Below are 17350 nucleotides of genomic sequence, written 5' to 3' on the forward strand. Positions count from 1 at the left end.
GAATTTGGGTATGAGTTTATGGAGGAAGGTGGAGTATTTATATGTTAAATGATTAAAAAAAAAATTTAAAAATGAAGAGAGAGAAGATAGTGTAAGGAAGAGAGAGAAGGAAAATGGATGGGACCTTTTTGGTTGTTGCATATCTTCTCTCAATCTTCCCTCCATTTCGTCTCTCATTCCATCAATAATAAACCTTCTTTCATTTTTACCATTTTAACCCCGTAACGACCCGATCAACTTTCATTATCTCGATATAAATCTAAAATAATATTTACACCCGATCAACTCTCAATCTCATGAAAAATACATTTATTAAATACTATGATATGTTTACACACTTTTCGAATATTATCATAACCTAAATTCTCGTCGACATGCAACAACGTGTATATCATTTTATCTAATGGGTTTGAATAATTTTCGTGCATCGTGTATACATAAAAGGAATGAATTTAGGTCTTATAAGTTCTTTTTGGAATACGGGAATATATAGACTTTTGTGAGTGGTTTCGTTCATAGGATAAGACCTAAGACTTATTAACTTATTTAGAGGTAGGTATCAAGTGATAACCGAGCTTCGACCGATGACAATTGATACTGAGTAAATAGAGTTAAGTCCCGACCGATTATACGATGTATGTAGTCATAAAAGAGACCAAACAAACTTCATCAAATGAGTAAAAATAAAATAAATAATATTATAAAGAAAAAAGTATAAAATATAATTTAATTCTCAAATTCAACTGATTTTTCTTTTTGTTGTAATATATATATATAATATATATATATATATATATATATGTTTCCATCGACATACTGTTGCTATCGTGACATTTTATGGGACCTGACTCATTTCTTCCACCTTTCATTTTCACCCATAAATAAATAATAATTAAAAAAAAAAAAAAAAAACATAAAGATTTGGACAGCCACCTTGATGTTTTTTTTTTTTTTTTTTTTTTTTTTTTTTTTTTTTTTTTACTTTCAATATAATCTGTTCGAAAATAAAACAAAAATAGCAATAATCCTTTTAATTTTAAAACATTTTAATAATAATAATAAGAATAATAATAACTATCCATAAATGTGCCCTACTTTTCGGTTTAACCATTCAAAAATATCAACTTTGGATAGTGAGCTAGGGTTTAGGGTTTAGGGTGATAAAATTTTAGTATATATGTCAACTCAAACATCACTCAACTGGTTTAGACATACATTCTCGACCTAGTAATCAACGATTTGAATCTCCCAACTCCACATGTTGTTAAACGATATAAATTCCAATGGGTCGAGACATTTCTACCTATTTTTCAAATACGTAAATTATAATTATCGTGTTAAATTTAGAATATATTAATATTAAATTGGTGTGGAGAGGTTTCTGTGATACTTTGGATGGACTATTTGTGACTGCATATTTACCGTACAAATGTGGAATTAGTTGAACCTTTGATTAATTAAATGTGGGCGTTAGTCGACGTTTTTCATTCTTCACCTAGTTACACAAGCAAATCGAAGACATGATAGTAAATGACATCATGACGTAGAAAGAAGCACAAACGAAGAACAAGAACAATCGATTAAATTAATTATTGTAGAGTTTGTCGAGGAGGACGTTAATGAGATGTTTGGTTGTTAGTAATAAATTTAAAAATAAAAATAAAAAACAAAAAACAAAAAACCAAACCAAAGTTCCCCACTTCCACATGCCTTCTTGTTTGCATCCCTTCAATACCCACTTGACTTTGCAATCAAACCTTTGACTTAGGGATTTTGCACTTTATGCCAAATCCCACACAAATCCCAACATTTAATTACAATATTTTTTTATTTAATATATTTGTGTTCATTAAACCGTATTGAAAAAGTGTTTGGTGTCCATTTTCCAACCAAATAATTTATGAATTTTATATTTGGTTGCCTTTTAGATGCTTCACTGGCAATTCAACCTTATTTTAATTAATATTTTGAAGATTATAAAGATTTTGTATGGTTGTTTAATCAACATTTATAGAGATTAACACCCTAATCATATTCTAAATTAAAAACGGATTAAGAGAGACCACGATCTTCAATAATTTACCTAATTCACGATTTTCTTTAAAATTAAAATAAAAAACGTCTGACAAAATCATACCCACCTGAAAATTTTCAATATATATATTTTTTTAAGAGCAATGATCTTCGAGAATCATTTATGTTATTAATTAAATACCCATTTAATAATTTTATTCTTTTTCCCCCTTTTCAGCTTCCATATGTTTTCTTTGTCTAATATGTTTATTTTCTTTTTAATAATTTAAATATGAAAGAAAAAAAAAAAAACAAACATAAATACTAGAGTTATACCTAAGTTGACTTGATTCTTAACATGTTTTGTTCTCTCTCACGAGATTGCTCTCATTTGGATGTAGTTGATTAATTTATTTACCCCTATGAACAAATGAAAAATCGATCAATATTAAATACAAATTTATGAATATTTAAAAAAAAAAAAACACACACACAACCATAATCTTTTGTTTCAACGAGAAACAAGAATGTTTTTTTTTTTTTTTTTTCTAGAAGAAATGTTATTTAAATTTTAATTATTTAGTTATTTTTTGAATGTTTATTGTCGTAAAGTTGGAATTGTCGTTTTGAATGCATTTGATTTCCGTGACATAATTAGTTAATTTCTTTATAACTGTCTAATGGAAAATTCACATTATTAAATTCGTAAATAATTCATTATTTAAATAAAAAAAAATATATATATATAATGTAGCAAAAATGGTAATTTTTTATTCAATAAACTGTCATGTTAAGAAAGCAACAAATAATTAAATCATTATCCATCTAATCAATTATATTTTATAGTTTTTTTATTATTATTTTAATACAAAACTATCATTCACTGATTTATACCGACTTTTCTTAATTACAAAAAAAAAAAAAAAAAAAAAAAAAAATTGGTTAAGATGTCAAATTGCTTAATATAATTTTCAAGTTTCTAAATCAAGCCCCACTTCATTTCTATAGTTTTTTTTTAATATATAAAAAAAATAAGATTTTTATTTAAATTATATATATATATATATATATAATATAATATAAAGTATTTTGTACGGGTTAAACTCATCAACTAATTACAAAGGAACATTTAGTTGAGCTAAGTTTAAATGGGTTAAATTATAAGTGTTTTTAGGTGAATTAAAGTTTGGAAACTAAATTATTATTTTAATAAAAGTTAAGGGATCAAATGTGTCGTCGACATTTGTTTATTGTAATTTCATGTAAAATCGAGCTCATCGACACGAGCTATAACCTTAATATAGACGAATTTAAGTCTTACCCTTTTACCTTAAAGTGAGGGGACAAGTAATTTCCTTTTGGCTACGATTAGATGATAAGACCTCATATAATATTTCACATCCGTGGAAGAGTATAACGAAATATTTTTTATAAGAGTGTGAAAACTTCTCCCTAATAGATGTATTTTTTAAACCTTGGGGTTGACGGTGACACGTAACAGGCTAAAACTGACAATATCTATTAACGGTGGACTTAGGGCGTTAGAAATGATATCAAAGCTAAACACTGGAAAAATTCTCATAAGAGTATGGAAACCTCTCTCTAACAGATATGTTTTAAAATCGTAAGACTGACGGTAATACGTAATGAACCAAAACATACAATATTTACTAGCGGTGGACTTGGGTTGCTACGCGCAAAGGCGTTTGCATCTCATCAGCTCCGAAGAACAAGAACAATAAGTTTGGTTTTCATGTGAAGTGGGCAGCTCCGAAGAACAAGAACAATAAGTTTGGTTTTCATGTGAAGTGGGAAGCTGCAATATTTGATGGTTTCCCTTAGAAAAGCCTTCAAACAGTACTCTTCTTTTTATGCTTCTCTATCAAGCGGTTTTTCCTCCTCATCTGTCCCTATCCCTAACCCTAAACCCTATTGCCAAGAAATTTCTCCTCTTTCCTTTTCGTTTCCGTTCGGTTCGCCTTCATCTCTCTCGTTCGGTTCTTACATCTATATATAGTTGGTCTTACGTCATGGAGTTTCAAATCAATATCAAATTCAATGCATGTGAGTTTAAGTCACAATTTTATGAGTCCGACGTACACTTTGGCTCGACATGTGATAACCCAGTCTAAAATTCACCTTAAAAATAAAATATTTTAAAATTTAACACAAGTTTTGAAAAAAAAAAATTTATAAGGTTTTTAGTTGTAATAATAATTTGTTTTTCATGATTAAAACGAACCGATAAAATTATCACGTGAGAGATCTTTTGTGATATATGAAGACAAAGTGTTTGATATAATTTACTCGAGTGAAATTAATTAAAATTATGAAGAAAAAGCATGGAATAATATTAATGAAGCAAAATTAAAAGGAAATATATAAAATAAAAAATAATGTAATGTGAGAAATTTTAAACGTGGGAGGGGAGACGGCGTGACGGCCGGATCGTGTTCCGTTTGAGATTACCATTATCAAGCCTGACGTGAAAACTATCGTTAAGATTCTGACTATTTCTTTTTTATTATTATTATTTTTAATTTTTATATCTTTTATAATGTGTATCCATGTCATTTTTCATTACAAAATATTAAATATCAAACTATTTTATTATTTTTTTAAAATGAAGCCTTTATCATTTAAAAAAATGAAAAAATATTGAGTTTTTTTTTAGAATAATATTAAAATTAAAATTAAAAAAATAATATTCACGACTTTTAAAAGTGAAATAATTATAAAAAAAAAAAAATTACGAACGGTGTTTAATTTATTATAATTATTTATTCTATTTTTATATTTTAAAAAGTCTGTAACCCATATATTTGAATGTTTAAATTTATTTATTTAAAAAAATAAAAAAAAGGGTTTGACGTTTCAGCGTGTGGATGGTGCGCTGACTTGGCGGAGAAGGCATTGTATCAATCTTCGGCGCTCCCGACTATAAATTAAGTCACGTTTTTATTTATTAATTAATTTATTTTAATTAATTATTTAAAAATAAATTAATCTCCACGACATGACACCATAAGAGACCGTAATTAATTTTACTTTTTTTTATCCAAATTAAAGTTTCTCGTAACTTAACTTATTAAATAATTTTTTTAATAAATAAATCAATTAATTAAAAGAGTACTAAATATAAATAAAAATTTTAAGCACAAAAACAAACCAGAAAAGCATATAAAATAGGTGAATAATAAAAATTCAAATATTTTTGGAAAAAAAAAAAAACATAAAGGAGTAAATTACTCCTAAATAATTGAAACATTATTTGAATCTATCAATTTTATTTCAATTACAAAACACGATGATTGCTATATCATCGAATGACACATTGTTTTTATGCTTATAACGACTAAATTTAATATATAGAGTAGCTTTCGGCGAAGGTACAAAATTGAAAAACCTATTATACTATTCACAACGTCATTCACGTATATTGATATGATATATGACGAATAAAAATATAATATTTAAATGAAATTAATTAAAATAAAGAAAAATAACGATTTACGAGTCGTAAATTATATCTTACGCGAAACTAAATGTTTAATGTTTTAAGTACATAATTAAAAATTAATTATGGTTTTTAAATGAAATTAGCAAAAAAATTAAGAGAGTGATTGCATGGGGTGCGTTTAGAATTAATTTAGTGTACGGAACAAGGCGTCGTTGAAGAGTCGGTTGTAGTAAATGACACGGCCGACATCGTCGACATCAACTCAACGACATGACGTTTTTTTTATTCCATTAATTAAATTCCATAATTTCTCTTTATAAGATTTTTTTTTTTAATGCTTTTTTGAAAATTTGAATGTAATGGATCAGCCCAATACATATTTGGTGGGCCTCTTTCTGAAAATTGGGTTTTGAGAGTTGTGATCCAAAAGCCCAAATCCAAGCCCATAGGTTTTCAGCCCTTTTCAAATTACATATCCATAAATTTTTAACTGTTTATTTTAAAACTGAAAATAAAAGATTTTGTCGAAAATGGAAAACCAATGCTCTCGTTGAGAGTCGAACTCAAGACCTCCCGCTTACAAAACGGGTGCTCTAACTAACTGAGCTACGAGAGCTGTTGGTTAAATTGTTTATTTTTATTTACAAATTCCATATTATTTATTTTGATTATTTTTTAAAATAATAAGAATAATAGCGTTTATTTCGAGTATTTCGAGACAACCTTTTTCAAATGTACGATGGTGTTTGAAGTGGCTACCTGGTTTGCTTTAATCCTACAAATTTGAGTTTTAACTAAAGAAACTTACAAAAACAGAAATTTAAAACGCCGACCTCATCAGTCTCACGAGTAGGATCGTGACATTTGGAGGAGCAGCAAAAAGTAAAATCGAAACTCGTGCATTACATTAGATCTCTCAAAATCGAAATTCAAAAACTTGACCAATAATGCATCAACCAAAAGAATTGATTCTTCCAAATTGTAAACAAGAAATAAGAGGGTGGGGGCTGATGGGAAAGCATGGATGATTGGGTCAGCCCCACACGCACCACAGATACGCAGGGGGTGGGGGCCTATGGCAGCCATTGGCTTTGAGGGACCCCTATTTGGTTGAGGCATTTCGTCGAACAGGTTCAGGTCACGTGAGCTTGGCATTGAATTGGTAGCACTTCCCAACTTTATTTCAATAAAATACTGTTTGGACCAACAAAACATTACAAATCAAAAACCCACATCCCTATCAAATAATGCATATATATATCAAGTGGGTGACCCATTCTCTCTAAGTGGTTGGACGAACCATCACGCTCCATTTAAACATTAACGGTCCTACTCACCTACCTACGAACTACAAATTACGTATATGAACAAAGATTATAATGGATACAAAATAAGAATGATTTTAAAATTACGTACAAATTACTTAGTACAGATATCTCACATATATATTTTTTTAATTATTTTTTTAAAAAATGTGAAAGATATTTAAAAGTATTTATTAGAAAATATGAATAGAAATAATTTAAAAATTAAAAATTAAAAAGTGTTTTGTGAATTAAAAAAGGAAAAAGAAAAGGAGTTGTGAAATAATTTAATAGACATGGAAGAAGATCTTATCCTTCCTTTTTCATAAGATTGTGAATTAAAGAACGTATAAATGAGAGGGAGAGTGTGCACTTTGAAGGGTCTAACTTCATTTCAAATCTTTTAATATATAAAACATTTTTTTTATTTACAAACTTTTTTGTTTTCCCCTTTAAATTACTTTTGTGGCTATCAAACAAATTGAAAGTTTGTGTTTACAGTCAGCAAAACACCAACCATTAATTGGAGCATTCTGTCTATGAACATAACACCTGTCAATTTCTTTCATGTGTTATGAAACAGAGGAACTAGTGGCAACGAGGACACTAGGTCTTGAAGGTGGTGGATTGTGAAATCCTGCATTGATGGAAGGAGAGCGAAACATGTCCCAAAAAGACAATATCTACTCGTGATGAGGTTGGACTGGAGGGGAATAGCATGAAAAAATGAGAAAGATTCCGAACATTTGTTGTTTGGGAATCCACTACAATTCTCAAACCTATTTTAGGCACAAATTTGGTTGGATGATGCTTGATTTGACTCCCTATACCATGGGATAATGGGAAACCCATTTTTATTTCACTTTCTTCTCTATCATGCACCCTACTATTCAACCAAAAAAAAAAAAAAAAAGTTTTGATTTGATTTTGATTTATTTTTATGAATGTTTAATGGGCTTTCATGGATTGCACCTCTCAAGATACGGAAAGATGACTTTCTATTTCAAACAAGAACGTTGAGACCATATTCAAATGAGAGTGGATATGAAATCATGGTCAAGAAATTATTGTTCTTTACTATCTATACCAACAACGTGTACCTTCATTTTCAGTGACTTGAAGTACGTGAAAACTAATGTTCAATTGTGGGGATAACCTTGTTCGAGTCATTTATTTGAATTTTTTAAAAGTCTTCGAGTAAATTGTTATCATTTTAGTTAAAATGACCAACTTAAATATTTATTATAAAAAAAAATTAATGTTAATAATTGTGGATACTATATTTAAAATTTAATTAAAAAAAAAATGAAGAGCGGGGGAGGGAAGGGTTAATGATTGGGACGGCACATGTGAACATATTGACCAAATCTTCCTATTTATTTATTTATTTTATTCACATCCTTCTTCTTTACTTGTTTCTTTTTTAAGTTACGTTTTTTTTTTAAAGAATAAATATTAAAAAAAAATACATTCTATCTTAATATTTACCAAAATTAAATTATTGTTACAAAACTAATAAAATATTGTCTGTATATTAATTCCTAAATTTAATTTATTTGTGAATTTACTGTAAACAATAATTAAAAGAAAAAAAAACGAAAATTGAACTGAATCCGATGAGGCGAGGATTACATGAAAATGCAAGAACAGAAGTTGAAAATGGAATAATTTTGTTTGTATTGAATGACAAAATTTCTTTGATTTACAAACGGAAGAAAAAAGAGTAAAATCTCTTCCTCAGATCTTCATAATAACTTACAGAGAGAAATCGAAATGGTTGAGAATGGATGAAGAACATGAAGAACATGAAGAACATCAACAGGGCATGATATGCGTAGTTTTCGTGTCGTAACTCGACAGGCACGATTTGGAATTTATCCGGAAAATCTTCAGCAGATCTCTGGCCATCTGCCGGACCGGCGCCGAGCAGTTGCTCTGCATCAACAGCAGAATCTTCGTCAATCCGTTCGCCTTCGTCAGCGCTTCCGCTGCCTTCTCGTCTCTGAACAGATAGCAAATGCTCCACAGCGTTGTCACTGAGTGCTCCGTCGCTGTGTTCGATACTTTCAACACCTTCTGTACTATTGCCGCTATGCACGCGGAGTCCTCTCCGATCTCCGTCCTCCCTTCCCTCACCGTCGATGCCGTTTCCAGTACTTTCAGAACCTTCTCCGTCATCGAAATGCTCGAACTCGAGTTCGGTTCCGAGAGAAGCTTCGTTACCGATTTAATCACTCCGAGATGGACTAATTTGATTTTAATCCGTTTCGGCATTGAAATTGAAATTAGGCACGATAGAACCGATTCGATTAGGGCTGAATCGTTCTCAGAGTTCATTAATTTCAGCAAATCTTGCATCAATCCATCTGTTTCCGCGATTGCAATCTTCGCCTCGGCGTCGATTGCGAGATGCTCTAACAGATTAACTGAACAGATTTTCAATTCGACGGTTTCTTTCCTCAGAATCAAAAGCAGAGACGAAATACAATTACGATCGCTTTTCAACATCGTCTTCGCAAACCGCTCCTTATCCTCAATCTCATTCCGAATCAAATGCAACAGCCGTACTGTCTGCGCAATCAAAACATCGCCATCGACATTGCCAAGAAGATCGACAAGAACCGGCACGAGGCCGTCAATTCCGCAAAGAAGCCTCCGATTCTCCACCGATTGCGCTGCAAAAGAAACAAGCCGCGACAACGAATCAGCGCGTAATTTATCGTCCTCCATGCGCTTGAGAAGGCGGAGAACATGATCTGAGGAGAGAGCCGAGTCAGAAACAGGGGAGGAATCAGGCGAGTGGAGTCGTTGGCGAAGGGAATCAGACCAAATCTGAATGAGGCGGTGGAGATTATGGTTAGGGACGAACTCCTTGGTTTGAAGAACCTGCATGGTGGCCGGACAAGTATTGTTTCCATTGTCGAGCCATTTCTGGATACTGGAACGATCGTACGTCACTCCGGTGCACAAACTGACCGGAGATTTCATCACATCTAACGAGATCGGACACCTGAAATCGCTCGGAATCGTAATACACAAGTCATCTTTCACCATCTTCCGTCAACCGACCCCCGCTCCCCCACCACCACCACCGCTACCGCCGGAGAAACGAATCTGAAAGAGAAAAATCGTCGGAGGAGAGAGAGAGAGAGAGAGAGAGAGAGAGAGAGAGAGAAAGAAAGAGTGAGTCGTAGGCGTAGAGAACAGACGTGGGTTTGGGTTTAAAGGAAGAGAGAGAAAGAGTCAAAGGTACTGTGACGTCATCTTTTCAAAAAAAAAAAAAAAAAAAGTCGAAGTCGGAGAAGAAGTTTGGTCCATGGTCAACGAAGAGGATGTATTTAAATTTGTTATGGTCATGGTGGAATCACAACCGTCCAAATCAACGGACCAGATTGAAGAAGAAAATGGGGTACACGTGGGAACGGAGAAGCAGGAGGCTTTTCTGCCCGATTGTATACGGCGGGGACCACCGTAAGGTTCCGTTGGTCGGTCCTATTTCCTCATTTCGCTTTTTTCTTTATACTTTAATCCCACGGCCTATAAATTAAATAAATCATTTTATTAATTATTAATTAATTTATTTATTAAATATATTCGTTGAAAGAGGATAACAAGCGGCCTCTCCCACTTCTGTCTCCCTCTTCTCCAACCTCTATTTTTTTTAATAAATAAAATATTTGAACTTTAATTATTTTTTAAATTAAAATAATAATAAAAAATAACGAATTTTATATTCATTTTTGCAAGCTTGTCTCACTTGGTATTCCAACATTTCCATTCTTAATTTATTATTTTAATGAAAGATATTAATTTAATTTTTATACGTCAACAAAATCAAACATTATCTAACATGTTTGAGAAAAATATTAATTAATTAATTAAATTTCAAAAGACTCGATAAAAGCACACACTCCATATTCTAAAGAGCATGTGCTTCTTAAATGAGAGGTGATTACACGTTTGAAAAGGTCCGCCATGAGTCACAATCTCGAATCAGAGTATGGAATCACAAACTTACACCTTAGGAAATGGTAAAAGATTTCCTACGAGTCCCACCAAGATGAGCTCAGCGTAATTGTCGTACTCTCCCTCATCCTTACAACGTGCATTTTAGTCAACATTCGAACAAGTCTATCCTTTACAATATTTGGCAAATTACCATCAACCACTAAAAATCATTCCTTACCAACCCACATACAAATGTCCGTGCAATGCAAACCATCTAACGTGCAACTAAAGCTATAATATTCCTCTTTCAAACAACTATAACTATTTCGAAATGTTCGTATACTCAACTCTCCCGAACTCAAACTCTAATTCGAATAAACCCTAAATAATGATCTTTTTTGGACGTGTGAGGGATAATGGGGATGATATTATTATGTGTGTGAAGAATGATTACAAGTTTGAAGGCAAATAGAAGAATGATGGCACCGAAAGCAGCTTCGTCCTTAAAGGGTACGCATAATTCACTCCTCGAAGGCACCACGAGAAAAGCTATGAAGCAAAAGTTCCTTTTTTTTACTGTTTTTTTCTCGTCACTCGAGTACAATAAGGTAAAAGGGATGGACATATAGAGCTTTCTTTGTGGTTTTTGAGGCATTTCAAATGCTGCCCATTTGCTTTATGATCATGATCCTTGACTAGCAATTATGAATCTTCAATCCCATGCACGACTAATCGAAATCCCGTTTCTTTTCATTCCAAAACCGACCAACACGAGCCGTTTTATTATATGCCATTTAGTTTCGTCTTTATTAATTAGTGAAAGAGAAATGCTTAAGTCTCAATAGTTTTGAATCATTTCACTCGGGCCAAATAAAAAGTGATCTCCGGTCCCACAGTGGTTTTATGTGGATTTAACCACTGGGTATAAAAAAAAAATAATATTTTTTATTTACTCGCTTTAAATTCTCGTACTTGAACGGATAATACTAGTTTGTAGATTACGTGCTATATGGTATATAGTATTATTTATTTCGGGTATATTATTCTTCTCTTATTTTTAAATATATATTTTAAAAAAAGTTTATTATTAAGGAAGGAAAATATGTAGAGGAGGCGTGAAAAGGACGTGCATGGTGTAAAATTCAACGATCAAGATTGGCAACCAATTGACCAAACAATAATACCTAACCCTTAACATTAATATTCATCAATTTTCTTACCATTTTCAAACTTAATGTTTGACTCATCACAATCCAATCAAATTGGTTGGACCACGAGTATAATGTCGAAGAAGGAACGAAATATTTTTTTAAAATGGCGAGGAAACCTCTCTTTAATAGACGCGTTCTAAAACCGTGAATCTGAAAGCGATATATAACGAGCCAAACGAACAATGTCTACTAGCAGTGAGATTGAGCTGTTATAAATGGTATCATAGCCAAACACCGGTAGATGTGCTAACAAGGACGTTAGGGTGTGAAAACCTCCCCTTAATAGACACGTTTTAAAACTAACCGCATACGGGTCAAGTGAAAATGAAATTTAGATTTAGGGGTAAATGATAAGGTTTTTGAAATATGCATTGATTCATATGTCATAATTATATAAATCTATACATATAATGATAACAAAATCTAATCAATTTGATCTCCTTAAGAATTAAATTATAATAATAACAATAAAGTAAAAGATGTCGGTCGTAAATGGGGTGTGGCAAAAAAAACCACTTACCAAAACCAAACCAAACCAAACCCACCATCTACCTTATCCTATTCCCATTCTATTTTCTTACACTTTTGACTTAACGCGGAGAGAGAAAAGTTTGAACTTTGACTTTTAATTATTTCTTGTTAGATCCAAGAACTGCAATTTCAATTATTTATGAAAAAAATTATTAAATATTAGATAAGGGAGACATTTTTTTTTTTTTTAATTTTAATTTTTTTAATTTTTTAATTTTATTTTTATTTATGAAAAAAAAAAATAGAGATTCAATTATTGATTAAATAATAATAATAATAATAATAATAATAATAATAAAGATAGGGGGTTGGGGTAATATGCAATGTATTAATTGTTACACGTATTTGGGATATCATTGAAGTGTATCTTCTAAGTTACTGTGAATTATTAAATCTTGTTTAAGGAGGAATTGCTTTATATATATATTATTTTACTTTATAAACTTTTTATATTCAAAATAAAACAATAATAAAAGGGTTATTTTAGGTGTATTTTTATGTATGAACCATCTTAACTTGATTTAATTTAAGCCATTCCTAATTTCTTTTATAATATTTATCACGTGGAATTAATTAAATTCATACCAATTTTTTTTTAATCATAAATGTATTTATTGTCGAATTGTTTTTTTAACTCAATTAAAAAAAAATAATATATAACAACTCAATTTTTTTAATAATAGGAAGAATCAAATAAAAATTAGTTGAAACTTTAAGGGTTAAAATGTAATTTGGTTAAAATTGAAGGACGAAATAGAAATTAAGCTATAGATAGAAAACATATTTTACCTTTATAATAAAATGAATTTGAGGGGTAAAAATGGAAAGTTGGAAGTTTTAAATGTACTTCATTCATATTCGGCTATTTGTACAAAATTGGGCCTAATTAGGTAATGGGCCCCTCTATTATGTAGAGCATTATTACCGTCTGGGCTTTTTAATTGCATTAAATAAAATCAGAAATAATTGTCTTACTTTATTTATTTATTTATTTATTTATTATTATTATTTTTTTAAATATCATCCATGTCATTTTTTCTTCGGTCGAGGGAAGAGGCCGGTTTAATAACGAACTCACATTATCGACGAAATTCAAGTTGCAATATAGTTGTGCATAACTGATGATGAGTACTGTTGGTGTTTGGATTGAGGTATGTGATCTCAAACTAAATTGGTTGTTCGATCTCAATTTCATACGATTAGGATATATGACTTAATAAATCTCGACACACCCATATAATGACAACGTTATACAACATGGTCGAGATTCGAGGAAAAAAAAAGTGTGTTCCTTAATTTGTCCAAATGAATGATGTTAATGGTACCTTTTCAAAATTGGTTAGGGAAAAAATGAAATATGCATGTAGTAAAGTTACTAAACCAATTACCATTATTAAACAAACCCGAATAAAATCTTAACATTTTTTAATTTCAAAATTAATTAATTAATTGATATGTCGAGTAGGATCACGACTTAGCCTTTAATTTGGTTGAGAAGCACGTACATTAATTCATATAGGCTAAATCTAAATGGCTTCAATTTGAAGCTAAAATGTTTAGGCTAGATGACTATTGAAGCGGTAACGCAGTCAAATAGCTAAGATGGCTAGAAAAATATTTAAATTGAGCGTTGGTATAGTCACTGTCGACATTTATTATTATTATTTTTCTTTAGACGTATAACGGATATTTATTTAAAATTTCATGAAATAAAAAATAAAAAGTAGAAGAAAAATAGTTGTTCTATGTTTTTATTTTATTAAAAAAAAAAAAAGAAAAAAAAAAAGTATATAAAAAAGATTGTTGACAGTTTCTGAAATTCAAAGTCACAGTCAAAGGCTCTGTTTCTGTGTTTTATCATTTAAACCTGACCCTCTGCTGTGGCGTCCATTTAATTCGGTCCCGCATTTCATCGAACACATCTCGCGCATTCTCTTCCATCTAAATTGTCTCATCGTCTTTAAACTTTTAATTTTGTATCGTTCTAATAAAGCTCGACGCTACAAATTCATAGGTACATAATATTCACGGACAACTCTTTTTAAAGAGCTCGACAAAATAGTTTCGAGAGTGCCTCCTCATGGGTTGGTTGCTGTGGTTAAACTCGAACAATTATTTAAAAAAAAACACACACACAGGTCTCCACAAAGTCAACCATGCATGGAAGGTCAAGAAGACTTGATGACAAGGAGCTGGTGGCCGAAGCCTTAGTGAACGGCGACTGTAACTATAATAATCTTAAGGTAGTAAAATTTCTTGTCGGGTAAGTTTTGACCCACATGAATGGTACCAACTCACCGTAACCTAAATGTGTTGTCGTCTATGATTTCTTCTAAGAATATTGATCGACACGACACGACACGACACGATACGTTAAACTTAAATTATTGAAAGAGTTCGATATAATGATACAAAGATGGGTGCCCTTCCCATGTTGTCAATTAGGCCAAACACCATATGAAGGGCATCTTTCTTTCACTCATCCAAATATGGGAGAACTTTTGGGTCCACTCTCTTGTGAAACTTTGAAAGACGCAAACGGAATTGACACTCCATTAATTCCATCCCTTTTCTTGTTTCGTGTCAACTAATACCCGTTTTCTAATTTCGTTAGGGTTTCTTCGTTTTGAATCGTTACGGATGATTTGATATGTTTCAACTAATCAATGTAGCCGAGTCTAGATCAACGGTTCAAACCTTATAAAGATTATGAAGCGCGGTAAGAACACTGAAGGTAGGTCATCGAAAATTAACGACAGTGGACCAAGGGAGGAGCACTTTACTTTAAGGCGTGCCATAGAATTACCAGCATATAGTCTTTGTCAAAGAAAATTTTAGAGTCGGAGTATGAATCTTCCACCTGAATTGTTTTACGTTTCATCAAAACATTTCTCGATGAAATCACTTATACCTGCATTATTGCACACTGTTCTTAACTGCAACCCTATATACGTAATTGACGTTCAATTTATACATTACTTTAACTTGATCATCATATCATAACTACTCTATATAATTATATTTTTAAGAACACGAGAGGTTCATAATTAAATTTATTGTAACCCCTAAACCCTAAACTGATATCGGTGAGTTATTAGAGTTCTTCGTAAATAAAACTCTAAAGGTTGGATCGAGAACGTATGTTTAACTAGGTATCTCGAGAAGGTACGTTTAAACTACGAGTAGATTGTGGGTGAGTGGCTGTTGGGGGTTCATGTTGTTTTTGACAGACCCTTAAATTGTGGGACTGTCCCATTGTTTTCCCTTGGCCTTAAAAGATAAAAGAAAGAAAGTGAAAAAACAGACCCAACAGTACCACTTCCCATTCGTCGGCCATTAATGTATTGTAGGACCAAACACTCACCTAACCCTACGAAAACATGACATAAACAAACAACCCCTTTTCCTTTAGTGTTTCTGTCGTTTTCTCTTTTAAAAGTTGCAATATTATCATCGATCTTTCGTTAACGTTTTTAAATTGTTAGACGGAAAATCGATTAGAATATTAGTTAAATCAAATAAACGTTTTGGTCACCGTCATGTTGTCGAGTTTCTCTCTAGCTCTTTTTCAAATTTGTCAATAATTTTACGTGAGATCCCACAATCGATTGGAGAGGAGAACGAATCATTCAATGGTATGAAAACTTGTGAGATCCCAATCAATTGGAGAGAGAAGCGAGTGCCAATGAGGACGCTGGATCCTGAAAGAGGGTGAATTATAAGATCCCACATCGATTGGAGAGGAGAATGAAACATTTAATGGTGTGAAAATCTGTGAGATCTCACATCAATCAGAGAGAGAAATGAGTGTCAACGAGGACGCTGAGCCCCGAAAGAGGGTGAATTGTGAGATCCCACATCGGTTGTTGGAGAGGAGAACGAAGTATTCAAGGGTGTGGAAACTTGTGAGATCCCACGTCAATTGGAGAGAGAAACGAGCAGGGAATGAATTGTGAGATACCGTATCAATTGGATAGAGAAACGAAACATTATTTCTTTAAGGATGTGGAATCCTCTTCTTTAGTAGACGGATTTTAAAACCGTGCTACATAATAATGGGTCGAAGCAGACAATATCTACTAGTTGTGAGACAAAACTTCTTTCCATCAGATGCGTTTTAAAATCATGAGACGGGTTTCCAAAGGACAGGATAAAAAGAAGAGAGAGAGAGAGATTGTTTGAAACCCCTTTTGAAGTTTGTGGTAGCGTCCCAACATATCAGTTCTGCAAGGCACAGAAGCATCTAATTTGTTTTAAAAGAACTCATAATTCATCACCCCCTTCTCTCCTTTACTTCTCTCTTCAAAAACAAAATCTCCCATCACAAACCATCCACTTTGGATCACAAATCTTCAGCAGCAGCAGCAGCAACAACAATAACAATCGAAGATAAAAGGATGATCGTGTTCGTGGGTGGAGGAAGAACAAGGAAGCTTGCTTGGATGTTATTGGTGATGTTGTTGATGAACGGGGAGATACTCATATGCTGCAATGGGTACCCAACCAAGCACGCCTTGTTGTTCAAGTTGAAGCCCAAAAAGCCTCATTCATACGGCCATTTCTTCGGATTCTTGCCCAGAAGAATACCAATTCCGGCCTCTGGTCCTTCGAGGAAACACAACGATATTGGATTAAGAAGCTGGAGAGCGCCTTGAAGATCGCTTCATCCTCAAATTTCATTACAATTTTTTTTTCTTTTTTTCTTTTCACAGTAAAGGTGATCGATCATCATCTTGTTCTTGTTTTTTTTTTTTTTTTTTTTTTTTTTTTGGGACAAAAATTTGAGACATGGGTTCGTATTTGTACATCGGATTGTTTCATGGGTTAGTCTAAAAATTCCTTTTTTTTTTTAAATGTTTCACAAAAATGCTAGCCTTTTGATA

The 17350-nt window shown here is 32.1% G+C and overlaps 1 protein-coding gene and 1 non-coding gene across 2 annotated transcripts; both read right to left on the reverse strand.

Annotated features, from left to right (window-relative positions):
* Positions 1-6015: 6015 nt before the first annotated feature.
* Positions 6016-6089, reverse strand: TRNAT-AGU (transfer RNA threonine (anticodon AGU)). The gene has a single exon. It is a non-coding gene; the product is annotated as a tRNA-Thr (tRNA).
* A 2341-nt stretch (positions 6090-8430) lies between these two features.
* On the reverse strand, positions 8431-9946 carry CMPG2 (CYS, MET, PRO, and GLY protein 2). Its single transcript, XM_023687477.2, has one exon. It carries the CDS (start codon positions 9829-9831, stop codon positions 8593-8595), a length of 1239 nt encoding a protein of 412 aa, XP_023543245.1. The 5' UTR covers positions 9832-9946; the 3' UTR covers positions 8431-8592.
* Between the last annotated feature and the right edge of the window lie 7404 nt (positions 9947-17350).

This window comes from Cucurbita pepo, chromosome 10 (genome assembly GCF_057944985.1).
Source record: "Cucurbita pepo subsp. pepo isolate OVF chromosome 10, ASM5794498v1, whole genome shotgun sequence".
NCBI classification, from domain to species: Eukaryota; Viridiplantae; Streptophyta; class Magnoliopsida; order Cucurbitales; family Cucurbitaceae; genus Cucurbita; species Cucurbita pepo.